At 46.3% G+C, this 18,389-nt stretch overlaps 1 protein-coding gene across 4 annotated transcripts; it reads right to left on the minus strand.

The window, feature by feature from the left end:
- Positions 1 to 315: 315 nt before the first annotated feature.
- zbtb18 (zinc finger and BTB domain containing 18) lies at positions 316 to 9,541 on the minus strand. 4 transcript variants are annotated; one of them, XM_049735903.1, is made up of 3 exons: positions 9,400 to 9,539; positions 7,101 to 7,235; positions 316 to 4,392 (listed from the first exon to the last, which is right to left on the minus strand). In XM_049735903.1, the coding sequence occupies exons 2-3, from the start codon at positions 7,114 to 7,116 to the stop codon at positions 2,777 to 2,779; spliced, it is 1,632 nt and encodes a 543-aa protein (XP_049591860.1). In that variant the 5' UTR covers positions 7,117 to 7,235; positions 9,400 to 9,539; the 3' UTR covers positions 316 to 2,776. The 4 variants fall into 4 exon arrangements, with proteins under 4 accessions (XP_049591860.1, XP_049591861.1, XP_049591862.1 ...); XM_049735904.2 differs by lacking the exon at positions 7,101 to 7,235 and having other exon boundaries at positions 9,400 to 9,541; XM_049735905.2 differs by lacking the exon at positions 9,400 to 9,539 and having other exon boundaries at positions 7,101 to 7,512.
- Between the last annotated feature and the right edge of the window lie 8,848 nt (positions 9,542 to 18,389).

Raw genomic sequence — 18,389 nt, forward strand, 5'->3', positions numbered from 1 at the left:
ACTGTTGAGTCACAATGAAGGAAAATCATGATGGCAGCCATGATATCGACTTAGCAACATTATTTTGATCAATAGACATGGAAATAAATATATTAAATGGTGGAAGATAATGATTCATTTTCAATTCAAGGAAATATATTTTTATAGATAAAAAATATTTCACTGATCTATGCAAGTATATTTTATTCCATTGTCAGTTATTTTTAAAATTAATTTCCCCCAAACAATCTAAATGATTTTATTTTTATTATTTCTCAAAAATCATTGTGACTCTCAAAATGATGATTGGGCAAAAAAAAAGGCAGTGGTCCAATGTGAAGAATCTGATAATTTATTGCAGTTTGCACACAATTGAAAAATGTTAACGTCAACAGCACACCGGAAATGACCAAAACTAAACACAATTTGAATTTACTTCCCCTTGAGAAAAATAAACTATGATTGTCAAAGCTAAAAATGACTAAAACTCAATTTCAAATGAATTGTAAAACTAAAACAAATGTATTTAATCTCAACAGGGGCGCAAATAGATCTGAAAAAAAAGTAATTGCTTGTTTTTATTCCCCCAGATGGTGATTGTCCTTTTACCCCCAGACATTTGAAGCCCCCCATAAACATTTATTTTCTAAAAAGACCACCCACAGTCCCACACTCCTTGTTTTCAAGTAAAAACGGCAAAAAAGTTGGAGTGTGGTTAGTTCACAGCCTGACACTCGCAAATAAATTATTACAAATACAATTAAATTAAAATAATAATAATTCCAAAAGAAAATCTTAAGAACAATCAGCCTGGACTACAGCAGTTTAAGGCGGTCAAGTAAAACCAGAAAAGAAATCAAACAACAGCAGTAATTATGCAAACCGCAGCAGGTTAGATGGCTGGGTGGGTTTGGGGCACACACGCACACACTTGAGGGCTATGGTGCGTTCAGCAACTCCTTTGTTTTTTTTTTGGATTGTATAAACGCTTAACGATTCTTTTAAAATTCCAAACTGAGCTCCATCCACCCAATACTAAAAATTGTGTTTAAAAAAAAAAAAAAAACACAAGTTTTAAAACTCTGCTCTGATGAAAACACCTTCAGTGATGATTTGGATAAATTCTGTCTTTTTTTTTTTTAAATAACAAAAACATGTTCAATCGCAAATGAGGAGTTAAAAGGCATCTTTCCCGCACATATTTTAACGTTCTTTTTTTAAAATATAGCTTAAAAAGGTGCTTTTTGTCACGCACACACACACAGCAGAAATCAGTGCACACATTGACACCAGCTTCAAAAGCTTCAGCAACATTTCCCGCCCACAAATTGCCAACTTTTAAGGACAAAATCCTCCGCGTTTCCCCCCTCCCCCACCAGTCGTAGTCAGCTTGGCTTCACCCTGGAGTAGTAGTAGTAGTAGTAGTCGTATATTCACAAATATGCAAAAAAAAAAAAAAAAAAAAAGTCAAATTTGATCAATAACAACGTGTACAGTAACACGGCAAATTCACATTATTGTCTTAAAAACAATCTTAAAATATACAAGTGTGGACGTCATGCAACAACAGCAGGTAAAAAAAGGGGGAAAAAATTCCAATAAAATTATTCATAATAATAATAATCATAAATGAATTTAAACTATAGCAGAACAATTTACAACCTTAAATTAAATACTTTTCTCAACAAAAGGGTCTGCCAACTAGATTGAAGAAAACTATCAGTAAATCATTTGTAAAATGTTAGAAAATACTTCAAACTGATTGGAAACAAGAAAAAAAAAAGAGGCTGTGCATTGCATGAGTGCCAACATTTCACGTTGTCAGTCGCTCCCTGAACACGTCACAGGCAACACGCTTCGCTCGCCACCGTGCCAGTGGAACATGAATACACACGCACACACAGTCTCTCTCACACACACGCTCACACACACGCATACAAATACACACACAGGCGCAACCAAACATGCACACACGTCTTTCGAAGCGTGCATGGTGATACCCGTTAAGCGTATCGCCGGCCGAGTGGTGAGATGAGAGACGGAAACGAAAAGTTGAAACGCCAGACCTTCAGCGACACTGAGAATGCAATGACCCGACCCAACCCCCCCACCCCCAAGTCAGTAGTAACGTGTTCATGTGCTATTAAAGTGCAAGACTCACTTGGATGGCCACGCCCCCTTCAAAGGCGAATTCCCAACCGCCGTGCAGCCGCATGTCAGCCCAAAATGAGCATCTCTTCACGCCATTTCATCTCGTTTCATCGTTTATCTATCGAAGCCGCCGGCCACGTATAGTGAGGGGCAGTACAATGATGTACTCTTCCACTAGATGGTGTCAGGTACAATTAAACTGTGCTAGTAAATTGAAAGGCAGCTAGATTTCTCCTGATATCAATTTACACGCAGTGAACCCCCGCACGCCCCCCTTTGAGGTTTGTTATTCGTATAATCACCTTTTTTTCCCTGGAATCAGCAGTTTTTGTGCATGATGCCACTAATAAGAAAGCACAAATTGGTGTCAACTCTCTAATATGAACTTTTCACTGATTGCAGGCAGGTCTGGAATGACCCACCGCGACAGATAGGGGTTCACTGGTAAATATCCTTTCGTTAATTACTTGCATGTTTTTTTGGAGGGAGGGCGGGGGGGGGGGGCGCTATTCTCAGCAGGGGCTATCTGTCAACTGTACTTTTTGTGCCATTTTGATCATTTTCCGAAGCTGCAACGAGGCTGGACAAAAGGTCAAGAGGCGGCGCTTTGAAAGGCGACGCCGGAGCAGGGCAGCGGCAGGCGCGTCTACTTCCAGAGTTCCTGCGAGCTGTCCTCGATGGCCCAGTCCCTGACGTTGGGCAGCGCCAGCGGCTCGCTCTTGACTGACAGCGAGTTGACCAGCTCGCAGTGGAACTTGCGGATGTGCCGGTAGAGGTCGCCCGACTGCGTGAAGCGACGCTCGCACCACTTGCAGGCATGCGGCTTCTCGCGCGTGTGCACCACAGCATGGCGGCTCAGGTTGTGCGAGTACTGGAAGCTCTTGCCGCAGGTGGCGCACGTGTAGGGCTTCTCGCCCGAGTGCGTGCGCTCATGGCGCTTGAGCGTGTACATGCAGGAGAAGGTCTTGCTGCAGATGGTGCACGTGGGCACGTTGACGTCGCCGCCGGCCGGCTTGGAGCGCACCCCCTCTTGCTCACGGAAGTGCGAGCTCAGGTGCAGCTGCAGGATGTGCGGCGAGGGGAACACCTTGTTGCACAGCGGGCACATGAAGATCTGTGTGTGGGGCGGCGCCAGCATGTTGGACACGTAAGGCAGCAGAGCGCCGTCAGCCCCGCCGCCCGCTGACGCCTCGGCCGGAACCTCGTCGCCGGGCGGCTTGTCGTCGCGCTCCAGCTCCGACGCCAGTGAGGCCTCGCGCAGGGCTGACAGGTGCGCCTCCAGGCCCAGGCGCCGCTGCGCCGACAGGGGGCCCCCCACACCGCCATGCCCCGCCGTCTTGCCGCTGTGCTCCATGTCGTAGTCCCCGCCAGCCAGGTCCTCGTCCTCGTCCGATGCCGCGCTCCTCTCCACCTTTACCCTGATGGCTGGTGGGCTGCGGAGGCTGTCCGGCGGGGAGCCGCCGCCAAAGTAACCAGTGTGGTGGTTGACGACCACCGTGGGTTTGACAGACAAGTCCAAGACGCAGTCGGCAGCGTCGCTGGACAACCTGCTGCGGTGGCTTCGCGAGCGCTGTGACCTCTGCGAAAGGGATCCGGTGGAACTGGATGGGCTCCCAGCGGGCGACGCCGGCTTGACGTCGGCCTCGCCGTGGCACGGGCTGACTGGGGCCACCGCGGCCGGCGTTCCGGGCCTGTCAGCGGAAGGCATCCTCAGCCAAAGCGCCGCCGCCGCCGTCTTGCCCTCGTCCTCATCGTCACTCAGGTCGGCGGCGGCAGCGGCGGGCCGGCCCGGCGAGCCATCCGAGAAGCTGTCGGCCTTGTCGGAGCAGCTGGAGCCGGCGCCGTCGTCCTCGCGCCGCGTGCTGTCGGCCTCGGTGGCGGTGGCCTTGCGCTTGAGCCGCTTCTTGCACACCTTGACGATGTCGTACATGTGCAGGTAGGATGCGGCGGCCAGCACGTCCTCCACAGGCAGGTCCTGGAAGCGCAACTTGCCTTCGTACATGAACTCCAGCAGCAGCGAGAAGGCCGGCGCCGTTACAATGTCGCTGTTGAGGTGCACCACGTCGCGCTTGTCCAGCTGGTCCTTGTAGAAGAGGTGGAAGTACATGCTGCAGGAGGCCAACACGGCGCGGTGCGCGCGGAACTGCGCCTCGCCCACCAGCACCGTGGAGTCGCACAGGAAGCCCTGGTGCCGCTGCTCGCTCAGACACTGGAGCAAATGTCGGCTGTGGTCGGGAAACTCCATCCTGCTGTCCTCATAACCTGCACAGACCATCAGAAAATGATTTTATATTATTTGGGTTTTACGTACACTGAGCACGGCCATCTTCTGTTTAAATGGCTGCCTTAACTTTAGTGTATTTGATTACCAGAGTGTCCAATAATCCAACACACTCTCGTCATAAATTATTATTCTCATTGAATTAGAAAATAGAGAAAAATAGAAATAAAATTCCATATAGTTGAATCCCAAAAATGAAAATAAAAATCTAATTTTGCTCATCTGTTCAACATTCAACACTTAGAGTACAGTGGAAAATAAATGAATTGAAAAAATTAAAAATATAATAAAATCAGATTGCGCTCTTGTCTAGTCAACACTTGGGTGGCTCCGCAACCAGGAGTTCTACTCATTAAATTAGGATAGGTTGGAAAATGTAATTTCTTTCTGTGGTTCATTTCAATTAGTGGAAAAAATATCGAATTATTATTATGATTATTAATATTATCTGGCACTCAGCATTGTACAAGTGCTTCTAAATAAATTTGAATATCGTGTGAAATGGAATTCATTATATATAGCAGTTCGAACCAGAGAGTGACAGAAGTTGAATTTGCTCTTGTCGACAGTCATGCTCCGTGTAAATGAATGTTGTGGGAAATGTCAAAAATGATGTTAGACCTTAATATGAATAGTGTGGAAAAATATATTCATGGACAAAAATCAAATCGTCCTCCAGTGCCACAAGGCGTATCTCGGAAAAATTCACCCATTGCGGCACACATCAGCGGGTCAGCTCAAAAAGAAAATATTGCAAGATTGGATTTTTCATCATTTTGAATGAAAACTGCAAATTCACCATCTCAACAAATTGGAACCTGACGCAAGAAACAATCCAAATATTTTTCAAATACAAATGAGCTACTTTTAAAAAGAACTTCCAAAGTCAGGGAGCCCAAACCAAAGATTATTATTAATTTTTTTGCAAAGTAAAATCCATCCAAGTGTGCTGCACATTCCTTCCTGGCATGCGGCAATATTGGCGCTGCCTGCTCTTTTGTGCGGCGTGGCCCGCCGCTGCTCCTACGCTGGTTATTTTTATGAGCCCACTTTGGCCCGGCTTGCCACGGCTCGCCTTTTAGGTAACCGGCTTTCCACAACAAACGCACCTACCTAAGCGTCACCTCCACCCGCGCACGGCTTGACAAAACTCCAGCGAGCCCCCCACCGCCCCCGGCGGGCCCCCATTTTACAAAGACCCACCTGTTAACCACGTCGCTTTGTCCCTCCTGAGAAAATACATGCCGCTCACTCGCTCGCTGGCTTTTCTGACGCTGCTCGTTAGCCCGAACGCTTAAATGGCCTCATTTGAATGAAGCCTCGGTAAGAATGGACGAGTGTGTGCGCCGTGTGCGCGACTTTTAATGAGGGGCAGGGGAGGGGGTGTGTAATGGAGGGGGGCGGGGGGGGCTTACAGGGACAAGGGTGAATTAGCCCCTCCTCGAGACACGCTCCCAAGACGTGGTCTTACGAGAAAAACCTTCGCACATCCTCCTCCTCCTCTGCCCAGAAGAAGAAGATTTACGATACAATCACTGTAAGTGCCCCGCTCGTCACAGCATCAATCCTAATCCTTAAGATGCCTAAAAATAAAGACGCGGGCATGGACCGGTCCCGTCCCGGCTCAGGGGGGGTCCGGGGACGGACGGCGAGAAAGGCAGGCGGGCGGGCGTGCGGGGAGGGGGTGAGCGAGAGGGGAGGGGGGTGGGGGGCTTAGCCACATCTGATCCAGCTGACGGGGGCCATATGGCAGCTGCTAGCCAGATAAAGAGATTAAGACGAGCGGCGAGTGCGATTACAGCTGTCTAGCCAATTCGGACAGCGCAAAGCTGCAACTTCAAAATTAGGCTCTTCTGCGCCGGCCGGGGTGAGCGTGAGCGCTCGCACCCGGCCGCTGCTTTCGAGAATAAATAAAAGTCGCGCCGTTGGAAGAAACTCGTGTTTTGACATTTCACAGCCGCACGCTTCATGCGGATAACGTGATAAGGGGTGCGCTCTCAAAGAATTATACAGTATAAGTCTGACTTCCAGTCCATGCTCAAGCAATTATTTTACTCTCCGCAACTCCAACAAAAACCTGAATGTAAAATAATCCCGGTGTCTCTAGTCCGTACTCTAATCTGAAGCACAAAAGATGGAGCTGCTTTCAACTGCAAGAACATTTTATATGAGACAAATTTGTGTTTCTACTCCACACTCGAGGAACAGCCAAACGACAACTTTTAGAAAAAATCTATTTTGCTACTCCTCACTCGGGGCTGATAACAGACAAATTAAATAGAATACTCAGGCTTAATTTCTCAGCCACAACAGTAACACTGCCAAAACGAGAACATTTGAAAATTTCAAATCGCGCTTCAGTTTTGATTTTTTAAATATTTTTAAACAATTTTCTCGTCCACACACACGCACAACAGTAAGACCAACTGCCAAACGAGAACATTTAAATGCTTTGGTGAGAACTTTGAAGTGAGTGCCGTGACAAACAAATGAAGTAATCCCACTACGAGTCCACTACCACCGAAAACGTTTCAAACACTTGAAGACCATCTCGACTTTAAAGCGAACCGCGGAAGAACATAATGAAGGAATTAAAACACCACCATCTAGTCCGTACTCGAGATTTACACCGTTGGCCAACTCTTCCGACACACAACACAACACGCACACACGTCACGGGAGCCAATACCTGCAGCGGTCCGCATCCACTCGATGAGGTCCAGCGTGGCCGAGGAGCCAGAGCTCTGTGACTTGTGTGCGCTCACTCTCTCTCTCTTGCTTTCCCTCTCACTTGCTCGTGCGTCCTTTGCTTCTCTCGCCTGTCCTGTGAGTGGGTAGCGAGTGAGCCGGCAAATGCGTGTGAGGAGGAGGAAGGGGAAAAAAAAGCAGCAGCAGCAGCAGCAGCAGCAGCAGCAGCACCAGCTCACTGTTGAAAGTGCGAGGGACAGATGCAAAGTGGCCGAGATGTTGGAGGGGGAACCAGATACCACCTCCCACCTCCTCCTCTTGCCTGCTACTAACTGCCACACACACACACACGCACGCACACTAACTCTCCCAGGCTGTCTCACAATAAAGGGCCAGGGAGGGAGGGAGAGGGGTGGGTGGATGGCAGCCTGTCAGCTGCTCTGACATCATCCTCAGATGGAGATGCTACCTCCAGCTGTGCTCTTTCTACAGCCATATGCTGCCTCCTCTACACTCCTGCCACCAGACTCCTCTTTCATTTCAACCAACAACTTTGTCGCCTCGCCCCCCCCCCCCCCACCCTCCTTTTCTCTCTCTGTCTTTCTCTGGCTGGGAAACGACATGAGCGACTAACAGCAGCACTGGTTAGTTTTTTTTCAAATCCGACCTAATCGTAAGCACCCAAAAGTTGCCAAATGATGGCCAGCAAGTTGTGTCGAGTAGCGGTTGTCTCCCTCTGAGACAAAAGGCACATTTGCGACTGACAGACACACGTAGCTGATATTGTTTGCCATTTTTTCACGCTTCGGCGACGCTCATTCATTCCACCCCCCACCCGCCCAGGCAAGCTACGATACGAGGCAACAATAGAGCTTTAAGACATCTAATGTGTACAACTTTTTTTGGCATCATCAACATGGTGCACACGTGAATTTTGAAAATTATGAAACGTCTGCTTTAATTTTTTTCTCAGGAATATCGATGATGTTCAACCGGGACATATTTAGTGATCCAAAAGCATCCAAAACAGGTGAAAAATCCCAATATATGTTTATATTTCATTAGTAATTGCTAGGTAATTCATTATTAGTTTGCAATTTGTTTTTGTTGTCCGGTGAAATACAAAGTTTTGATGTTCTGCCTGAAATTCATACCTTTATTGTTGTAAACATTCAAGAATCCAAGAAGATTTTTTTTTTTCATTAGAAATATTTTAAATTGATCAGCCAATTAATCAGTTATGCATGCTAACACTGCACTGAGCATTGGATAGCTCTCAATACGAGTTGCTGGAACAACTTTCACCTCACCTGCCCCTGTGTGATTTTTTCCCCCCAAGCCCAATAGGGTCATTGAGCCCGGCCCGTTTGGAAGATGTGGATCACAACTAGTTGGCCGTGATGACAGCTGTGAAGGATTCCATAAGAATCCTTCCAGGAATACATGAAAGTGTGACAATGGAGGTTGGAAAAGCACGTTCAAGCCCAGGGGAATTACTTGAGAGGTAAAAAATTGTAGTTTAGATTTTATGACACCAGTTCTATTCTGAATAACTTCATACATATGACGGCCAGGACGCCGACAAAACAAACATTCCACCCATTACTGCTCCATAACTTATAAAAGCTCTGTGCTGACTGTCAATCTATATCACCTTTCAATCGGTGAGGCAGATGAATAGAAAATTGAATACATCAAGTGGTGTTCACTGAAAAAAATTAAAAAGATCAGTAATAGTTTGTCGTTACAGTATACTTATACGTCCTTGGATTTTTCTTTAAAAGTTTGAGAACCCCTGGTTTAAAAATGAATGGATGTGTTACGTCTGAAGATGAAAACGTCCCAATTTGATCTTGAGAAACTTTTTCCAACGGCTCACTTTAAATAACACTGCAGGTGGCCATCTTTCAAGTCGGTGCAATAAAGTAGTAGTGGCATGCCTACCACCTAGGTAATGGTGATGCATACATTTTATTTAACAAGTTATTTTTTCTGCTCGAAGACGATGGCGAAGCTATAAAGAAGACACCCCCGGTGAAGGAGCCACGCCGAGCCCGGAGAGAAGCTAGCTACTAACGGCTAAAAGTGGAGGCGAGCGTCGAAAGAAAGCTGGCGTGTGGAGGACTGGAGCTATGTCCTCCGTAGGACTTTCCTTTCTTCCTTTAGGCCTCGCTACTATGACAACAGCTGCTAAAAAAAGGCGAGCTAACACAACACAGTCATGCTAGGGATAAGGAAGCTACTTTTGACTCGCTCCCTCAAGCTCTCCACACGCTCGCCGTATTTCAAGCGCCACTTACAGGCAGCACGCTCCGACGTCCCCCGCTGAATCCTCCACGGCTTTCCCCCCCGCTTCCCCTTTACGCCGACTTTGTGTCGCTTTCCATAGCAGCCTTGTGGAGAGAGGGGAAGGGGAGAGGGACTCTGCGGCGGCCAGATGTTTCCGAGCTGTTGCTGCCTCCGTCCCTGCCTGGCTGCTGTTTTCTCCCCACACAACAGCTCGCAACTCGGACTGGGACTTGACTGGCAAGGCTGGGAGCCAATGGTGGAGGGTCGACAAGGAGCAGGAGCTGAGGGGGGGCGGTGTATGTGCCTTCTTGCTTTTCGCCTTCGTTCTTCGTCGGTCGGCGGAGGTTGACTCCGAGCAGGCGGCAAGACACACACCGAGAGGGCAGGGAGGGAGAAGCGGATCGGCCAAACCGACTGGTTGGGCGACTGTGTGAGACGAGGTCGGGCAGGGAGCGCAGGCTGCAGAGAGAAAAGAGTCCGGCTGCGCGGTGCCTCATGGGTAATGCAGTCCGGCCGGAGTGTGCAGGTGCACAGCGGTGAAAACGCCTCGACACCAAAGCAGGTTTCAAGTTTAGCCCTCACGAAAAATAACAATACTGAATATTATCCAGGACTATGAATTGATATTGAGTTATACCTTTTTACTCATAGGATGATTTTTAGTGCCACTGAGCCAACGTTCAACTGAACTGCTTTCATCTGATGACGTCACAATCACCAGACCAGGCACGTCTCTGTGCGATGATATTATATTAAATACATCTTGCTTCAGTTAAAAAAAAAAGAAAAAGAAAAAGGGAATTCTAGTAATCCTAAATTTGTCCGTGAAACAGAGAATAATACAAACTGGTGAGGGAGATGTAGGGAGGTATTTTAGTGCAGTCCATCATGCATAGTGCCGTCCAGTCATAATTATTAGCTAAATAAAAACTATATTAATTATGATGATTCTTTATGTAGTGTAGTCTGTATGTAGTAAAAACACAACAATGAACATTAAAAATGCAACACAACAAACAACCAACCTAACAAAAAGTCTCTTTTTGTGGGTCACTAGGACAGGCACCTTGGCGGAAGGTCTGCCCAGCGGGGAGACGGACACGTCCCGCGTCCTGCATCCTGCGTGGGCGAAAGGCGTCCTAGTAAACTAATTGGCGTCACTAATAGGCAGCTAATGAATTGACATGATGCGGTGTCATAGCCGCGGCACTTGTTCAAATGCAAATGAATGGCGACCCTGTTGTTGCCTGTCAGTTTTCCGGGGCTCCACTTTCGCGGCTTTGTGGGACAATGAGGCCCTTGTGTGTGTGGATGTGCACTCAGGCACACACACATCATGCAAGCGCTCATGGGGCAAGTGGTAACTACCCAAAGTATTTCACGATGCAGATTGATATGTTTGTAGCTATTTTAGCCCCTGGACTTTGAAAGAAAAACGAGAAATAAGACACTACTTAACTTCACTTGAATCACATGATTGGCGATGTGTGCCGGCCCTACAGTACACCTTTTAACCTCTGGAGGTCGCTGTTGGTCCCATGTCGGTCTCGCCACATACGGAAAGCTGTTTGAGCGTTTATTCTATGGAGAGGTTAACAACTTTAGGTGCATGTAGCAGCGTGCTCACTCTCCTCTTGAAAAATAAAACAATTATTTTTATGCTTCATTGCAGTTTGTATTAGTTATAATATTAGTTTTATTTTAATTAATGTATGTTTGTGAGTGTGTGTGTTCGTGCGTGTGTGTCACACAAAGAAGAACAACTGTGTTTTTAAACTGGCTGGTCTTCCAGATGGTGCAGACTCATTTTTTGGAATGATCAAAAAAAAAAAAAAAAAGCCATCAAGATTCAGTCAGGATATGTGCTTGTCAATCAAACGCGCTCACCTCATCTGCTTTCGGTACATATGTGTGTATCCGTTTCTGCCTCAGCATCCACACAGTGAAATTTGGCAGCACGTGTGTGTGGAATGTTCACACCTGTGTGTGCGCGTGTGTGCATGCACGTGTGTGTGTGTGCGTGTGTGTGTGTTTGTGTATGTGTGTGTGTGTGTGTGTGTGTGTGTGTGTGTGTGTGCGTGTGTGTGTGTGTGTGTGTGTGTGTGTGTGTGTGTGAAGCCCACATGGAGCTGTGCAACTTTGGCTGTGGCTCCATGATGGACATCTGGAAGCTAAATTGGTTAATGGCACCTCCAAGCTGGATGCACATGTGTGTGTGTGGGTGTGGGTGGGTGTGTTGGGGAGGGCTGTACATCTGTCCAGCTGTCGATGCTGCTAGCCGTGTCCTTTTTGCTTTGCAAATGAAAGTGTGTCTACGTAGAGTGCCATTGAAAAGCAATTAAAATATTCAGAAAGGCAAAAGTGGCAGAAACAAATTTCTTTCTTTCTTTCTTTCTTTCTTTCTTTCTTTCTTTCTTTCTTTCTTTCTTTCTTTCTTTCTTTCTTTCTTTCTTTCTTTCTTTCTTTCTTTCCACAGTCGTAGACCTGTACAAATGACGTTAAAGGCAAAACAAAATAAATGCTTCACGAGTGACGTACCGAAGTGAGCAGCAAGAACCAAAATATCATACGCCACTGGTCAGATCCGACGCAAAGTGGGTGTTTGTGCGTGCAAGTGTGTCAGAGCGACCATAGCAGATGCACAACACTGTCATGTGCACACATTGTGTTTATTGGGGAGAGATCAGAGACATGTGATGTAAAAGTCCAGCTCTGTCTGTCTTATCTGTCCGTCTAGCGTCTCGTCTGTCCCTCTCCACTACAGATGTCAGAGGAGCCAGCCAACAGCTGTGGCAGTGGAGGAAATTAGCCCCCAGGCGGTGACACACACACATGCACACACACACACAGATACACACAACCAGACAGGCAGAAGACAGTCCAAAGCATAACACACTTTTAAAAAAGTGATCATGTGACATGTTCTTTTTTTTAAGTCCCTGACCCATACTACACTTAAAAGGAAATATCCACTGCTAGCTCTTTGAGTTACTCAACTGTAGAGTGAGGTGGCATCTTTGAGGAGGAGCGTAATCATATTGGCAGAATACAGAAAGGAATGTCTAATTTGTCGGTAGTCTTCTGTTAGTATTGGTGAAATAATTTGATAGTAATGCGACGCCACTTTGCCAACATGCTTCTTGACAGCCACAAAACCGTTTTGTGGATCGATGACAAAAAAACTTCATGTTCACACATGAAAAATTAAGCTTACCGTATTTTTTGGACTACAAGTCGCTCCGGAATATAGGTTGCATTAGCCATAAAATGCACAATAATCAACAACGCCGCGCGTGCACCCTGACATCAGCCTCGTCGTTATTCCACAGATCTAGTATATAATTATATTGTAGAGTTAATAAAGTACAAGGAAAGACGTGGGTTTGGTAAACGGCTCTTTATTTAACAAAACAAGAGTTCAACGAGCCAACAACTACTGAACTGTAACGATAAAAACATATACAAGTTGCTACACGAAATAAAATATGTCAAATAACTATAACGTAAATAGTTAACCGCCACACGGCCCCAAGCACCGGCGTCGACTTCCAGGCGTGTGGCGGCGTGGACTTCCATCCCCGGAGGTGGCACTTCTAGCCACGGAGGTGGAAGAGAGCTCCATAGAATAGGATCGGGCGTGCGTAAAAGCCATGTCCGAGCCCCATCCACCGTCCCCGGACATCCACCCGGCCGAGCACCGGCCCATGACTTCCATCCACGGAGGTGAAAGAGAGCTCCATAGAGTAGGACCGGGCGTGTGTAAAAGCCATGTCCGAGCCCCATCCACCATCCCCGGACAGCCACCCGGCCGAGCGCCGGCCCCAGACTTCCATCCACAAAGGTTAAAGAGAGCTCCGTAGAGTAGGACCGGGCGTGCGTAAAAGCCATAATAGTTTTTCAAGCCTTCTGTGTCACTCCAAATCATTAAATCCTTCAAACACTTCGTCCTCCGTGGTGTCACTTAGAAACAAAGCCGCTAATGATGCCGGTAGTACGTGGGGCCCTTCGTCATCTTCGTCATCCCGTGATCAATCTTTGTCCTTTTTGTAAACAACCGCCGCACCACGCCGCGCCGCACCACGCCGCGCCGCGCTGCGCCGCGCTGCTGACGTCACTTGAAATTCAAATTACAGTAATCCCTTGCTACATCGCGGTTCGTTTATCGCAGTTTCACTTCTTTTTTTTTTTTTTTTTGAACATTTTTGAAAATATTCACATATAAGTCGCTCCTCAGTATATGAAAAAAAATTACGGTAGTTTTTTCTGGGGCTGCTTTGCTACATCTGGAACTGGGTGTCTCACATGTGTAATAAATTGTCAAGACTAGCATGACATTCGAGAGCAAAATTTGCTGCCCTATGCTAGAGAACTTAGTCCGTCAAGGCCTTTTGCCTTGGATTTTGTTAGCAACCACAAAATAATGCATTGTGTTTCTGCATTACAATGACAGGTCCATTTGATGAGCTCGATTTTCTGCCTTTGCATTGCGTCAACGAGGCACACCGATGCCAAACTCGGACGAGGTCTTCTGGCTCATATTGTCAGTGGACAAAATTGGATTTCGATGGCATGGGGCCTTGAACTGCAAAGTATTCTGTCACCTCTGCCCATTGTGTATCATTGTGGGCGCGACGCTGTTGTGTCAGTCAGTAGCCACCACCGCTGCACCGCCCCCCCCTCGAGCCAGCGGGAACATTTGCCTTGTGGCTTCAATTCCCAGGAATGCCTAACCTGCGCCAGCTGTTGACAACATGCTAGCTGTGCCAACAATGCGTGGCCGCCACACCTCAGCTGCCACTTGGGGCGGGGGGTGGGGGTTGATATTGCTTTGTGTGTGTGTGTTCACATCTGTATTTATGTTTGCACATATGCACGTATAGATGCTTCTCAGTGTGTGTGTGTCTGTGTGTGCGCGTGTGTGTGTTCGTTTTTGCGTGTGTGCGCTTATGTGTGCATCTGGAGCAGCATGGAAGAGGCTTTTCAGCGCCTCAATTCGCCTGCCAAACAGTCCAGATGTTAGCCATGTGAGCCTGCGGCCAAGTGGAGGGAGCTGCACACATTGTTATTATTGTCAGTGTTATTAATATTCAGTGCTGCCAAATTGCAGCTTGTTTTTGCCTTGAATTTGTTTTTAGAGATTTTTTTTGTAAGTTTTGGACAGGATGTAATTCTGTTCTGTTCTACCTACCCAGAGTTTTCACTGAAACTAAAATGCACAGCTTCATCAAGTCATTGAGGAAGTGAAATACTGGATAATTTTTTTTTTTGTATGTATTTCATTTTATTTGTATTATTTATTGTGAAATAAGACTACATGTGGAAAACATTGTTCTAAAAATTAATCAAAATTATTCATCTTAGTCATTCCACTATATTTTCATTAGCATTTTTAGTGTCCAGAATAAGCTTCATGGTGCTTGGTCAAAAGAAGTTGAAATATCGCATTGTGGCACTAATAATTAAAGCTTATCTTTTGTTATTTTGGGAGAGCAAAATAACACAACAACATATTGAGCAATTAGCTCCATCATCATGTCGCTAGGATGTTGAGGCAGTTTTTGGTGTGTGTCCGCATATATCCATGTGTGCGCTTTTGCTAAACCACAGAAGTGGCATCTGCCCATGTTTGTGAGATCCACGTGTTGGGACTTCCACAGGGCTTAGCTCTCGTCCTCCTGCCCCATATGGCGAGCCGACGTTGGGCTAACGCGTTGCGTCCATCCCGTGTGTCACCTTTCAGCTGACCAAGTAAACAACAACTGGACACTGCCTTTAGTGTTGATGTACTGTTTTGTTCAAAATTTAAAAAAAACAAAAAACATAAACGATCTGGTCTGCTAAAGTTGACAGATGACATTTGTTTTTCAACTGAATGTCCTCATGAGTGCTTGAGTCATATCCCAAATTAGCTTGTCTGTCAACAAGTCACATAAAAGTCACTGAAATGTGCATTTTGCACCAATAATAGCAATTTTAGAGGGACGTATCAGTGGGCAAAGGGAGTTCAGATGCACCATACAGTGAGATTCATGACAACGCCATTCTCAGCCTGCACTCCTACTGTGTTATCGATATATTTTTTTTAAAATGTATTATTAATTTTATATTCAAACTGAAAACATAAACTAAATAACACTGAAGTCATTCAAGTCATTGTGTCTCAAGTCAAGTCAAGTCCCGAGTCTTTAACTTCCAAGTCCAAGTCGAGTCTCAAGTTTTTTCATTTTTTGTCAAGTCAAGTCACAAGTCATCAAAACAGCGACTCGAGTCGACTCGAGTCCAAGTCACAGTGACTCGAGTCCCCATCTCTGTTTGTTAGTGCCTCGCTCCCACTGACTCATGTTTTTTAGCAGTTCCCAACAAAAAATACAGATCTTCAAATGGAAACGCACCCTTTTAGTTATGTTGTTTACACAAAAAGTACTGTCCCAGCTTCTTTATGACTACTTCCCATCACACACAGTGCCACAACGGCATGCTCGGAGATTGCAAATGAAAAGAGACGTGTCTGTCCTTCTCTGGACAGATGTTTGTCCTGAAAGTAAGACGACGATTCTTGGCCGGCCTCTCCGTGGGAGCCACGAGCATATTTGCACATTAGCCGTTAATGTGTCTGCTGGCTTGGAGTGTGTGTGTGTGTGTCTACACGAAGGAGGATTGTTTTGTCTCAAGGAAAAAAGCAGAGGAGCGCAACTAGGAAGTGTCAGGATTGGAAAGAGCGCACCCTCGGGGGCCATCAAAAAATCTCCGTGTGTGGCTTTGCCAGTTGTTAGAAAGCCAAACACAATCTGCGCTTCCAGATGTTGACAGATGCGCCGCCGTCAGCCTCACTTGGCGGCGGCGACACTTTCTGCATGCTCCCCTGGAGACTTTTTCTTCTTCTTCTTCTTGGCTGGAGAGCCACATCAAATATGATGTTTTCCAGGAGTGAACCTCAGAGCACTGTTCTCCTTCCAGATGTGCAGTGAATAATCAAAACACACAATTGTTTTTTCTTCCACATGTGTTACACTGACACAGACACAAGCAAACAGCTGCCTCCTGATGTAGAAGCCACACAGATAACAGCACTCCCTAGTGGCCTGGAGTGCTTTGTGCACTGATGACTGAATTTAAAGGATAAGATTCAAGATTCAAGAGTTTTTATTCGCCATGTTTGAGCGTGCCAAACAAGGAATTTGACTTCGGTAAATCACAACCTCTGATCAACATTTAGGTGACTAACAACACTCAGGACTTGTGAAAAATGGCAAATATTCTCAAACATCTCCTGATCTTAAATCTTAAGTCAGGTAATTCCGAACAAGTTTTACTGTGGTGAAAATTGGCTTTCCCGCATTTCACAACAAAGAAATAAAATGCGTGTTACTGTTACAGAGAAGTGTATTTGTTTGAACAAGGTGCTTTTATCACCCAAGTGCTTCTTTTTTGGACATGTGTCCCATGATTACAGATACTACAGAGGCATAAGAGGAAAAAACAACACATTTAGCAATAAAAGCTATAAAAGTGCACCGTAAAAGTAAAAATGTGCAGTGGCTTTTCTGGCCCCAAGCCCCTCATGTTTTTTTTTTTTTTTTTTTTTTTTTTTTTTTTTTTTTTTTAGGGTTACAACAGCTGAACAACCTGAGAAAGCAGAATGTAACAACCTGGGGGGCCATGCAGCGTAGTGGGTGCGAGGGGTGCGAGGGGGGGTATTTTGGGGCATGGGATGGTGGAGGGGGGTACGCAACCTGTCTGCACAGGAGCAGAAGGTGCGTACACACACACGCACACACACACCCACACACACACACAGGCTCACATATTGCACATTTGAGAGCATATGCGTTGAACATCTAACAAAGAAACACACACGCTAACACATAAGCTAACACGAAAGCTCCACAACTAACCAGGTCAACTACTTCAGTAAACAAGAAAGAGAGTGAAGATCTGAAGAAAATCTATCATGCTATAAATAATAAAGGATAGCCGCATTTATACACTCACGCACAGCTAGATCAGCATTATCACAGTTTAGCCCTTTTACTCAGCTAGCGTCATGCTAACGCTAAAAAGCGTTAGTGTGCTTCAACAGTGTAGCTGAAAGTCATATATTTTTTACCCTCTGTGATGAACGACTACTATCAATGCTGTAATGATGAGTTAGAAGAAAAGTTGAGAGCTCTCAATGAATAGTATAAAGTTCAATACCCGTGGAATCATTTATTTGCAGATTTTATTTCATTTAAAGAAAAACCGGGGGCCCAGTTTATTCGTAAAAAAGTTTTAAAGAAGTTATTCGGCTGTTTCGTTTTGCCATGTACTTTTCCAAGTAGCTCGTGATTAGCGTGACTGCTTTAGGTGTGTTGTGTCTGCGGTCATCTGCTTGTGTGCTGCCTGCATTAGACAGGCCTTTGCACAGGAGGTGACCCAGAAGAGGTCCACGTATGCATGTTGGACCATGCTGGCTGCCAGGCGCTGCTGCTGCACAGCACACCTTGAACACTCCGACTGCAGCTGCTCTTGTCCCGTCTCTTGTGTACATGCGTGGATATAAATATATTTACATGCGTGTCTGTGTATCCCCCCTTCACCTCCCGCACGGGGGTCCGTCTGATCGCAGCTGTCCTTACCTCTCGGCAGGTCTCCTGGGCCGGGCTGACCCCTCTGTCTCTTCAAAGCCACCCCGGTGACGAGCTGAAGGGGGCAGCTTCTGCTTCCTTGAGCTTTGGGAGCTGGGGCTGGAGTTGAGGAAGGGATGTGTGTGTGGGGATGCAGGCGCAAATATGGTGTGTGTGTGTGTGTGTGTGTGCGTGTGTGTGTGTGTGTGTGTGTGTGCGTGCGTGTGTGTGTGTGCGTGTGTGCGTGCGCGTGTGTGTATGTGTGTGTGTGTGTGTGTGTGTGTGTGCGTGTGTGTGTGTGTGTGTGTGTGGCCGTGTGTGTGGCCGTGGGCCAAAGACAGGAGGTTTGGCAATGAAGGGTAGGGGGTGTTATAGTAGACAAGAGGTCGAAGTTT

Source organism: Syngnathus scovelli, chromosome 12 (genome assembly GCF_024217435.2).
Source record: "Syngnathus scovelli strain Florida chromosome 12, RoL_Ssco_1.2, whole genome shotgun sequence".
In the NCBI taxonomy this organism is placed as follows: domain Eukaryota; kingdom Metazoa; phylum Chordata; class Actinopteri; order Syngnathiformes; family Syngnathidae; genus Syngnathus; species Syngnathus scovelli.

Excerpts from the sequence above, each read along its gene's own strand:
- zbtb18 (XM_049735902.2), bottom strand. The coding sequence starts at position 5,654 with ATGTATTTTCTCAGGAGGGACAAAGCGACGTGGTTAACAG. Across the intron at positions 4,393-5,614 it reads CAAAGCGACGTGGTTAACAG|GTTATGAGGACAGCAGGATG; the intron begins GTGGGTCTTTGT and ends TGGTCTGTGCAG.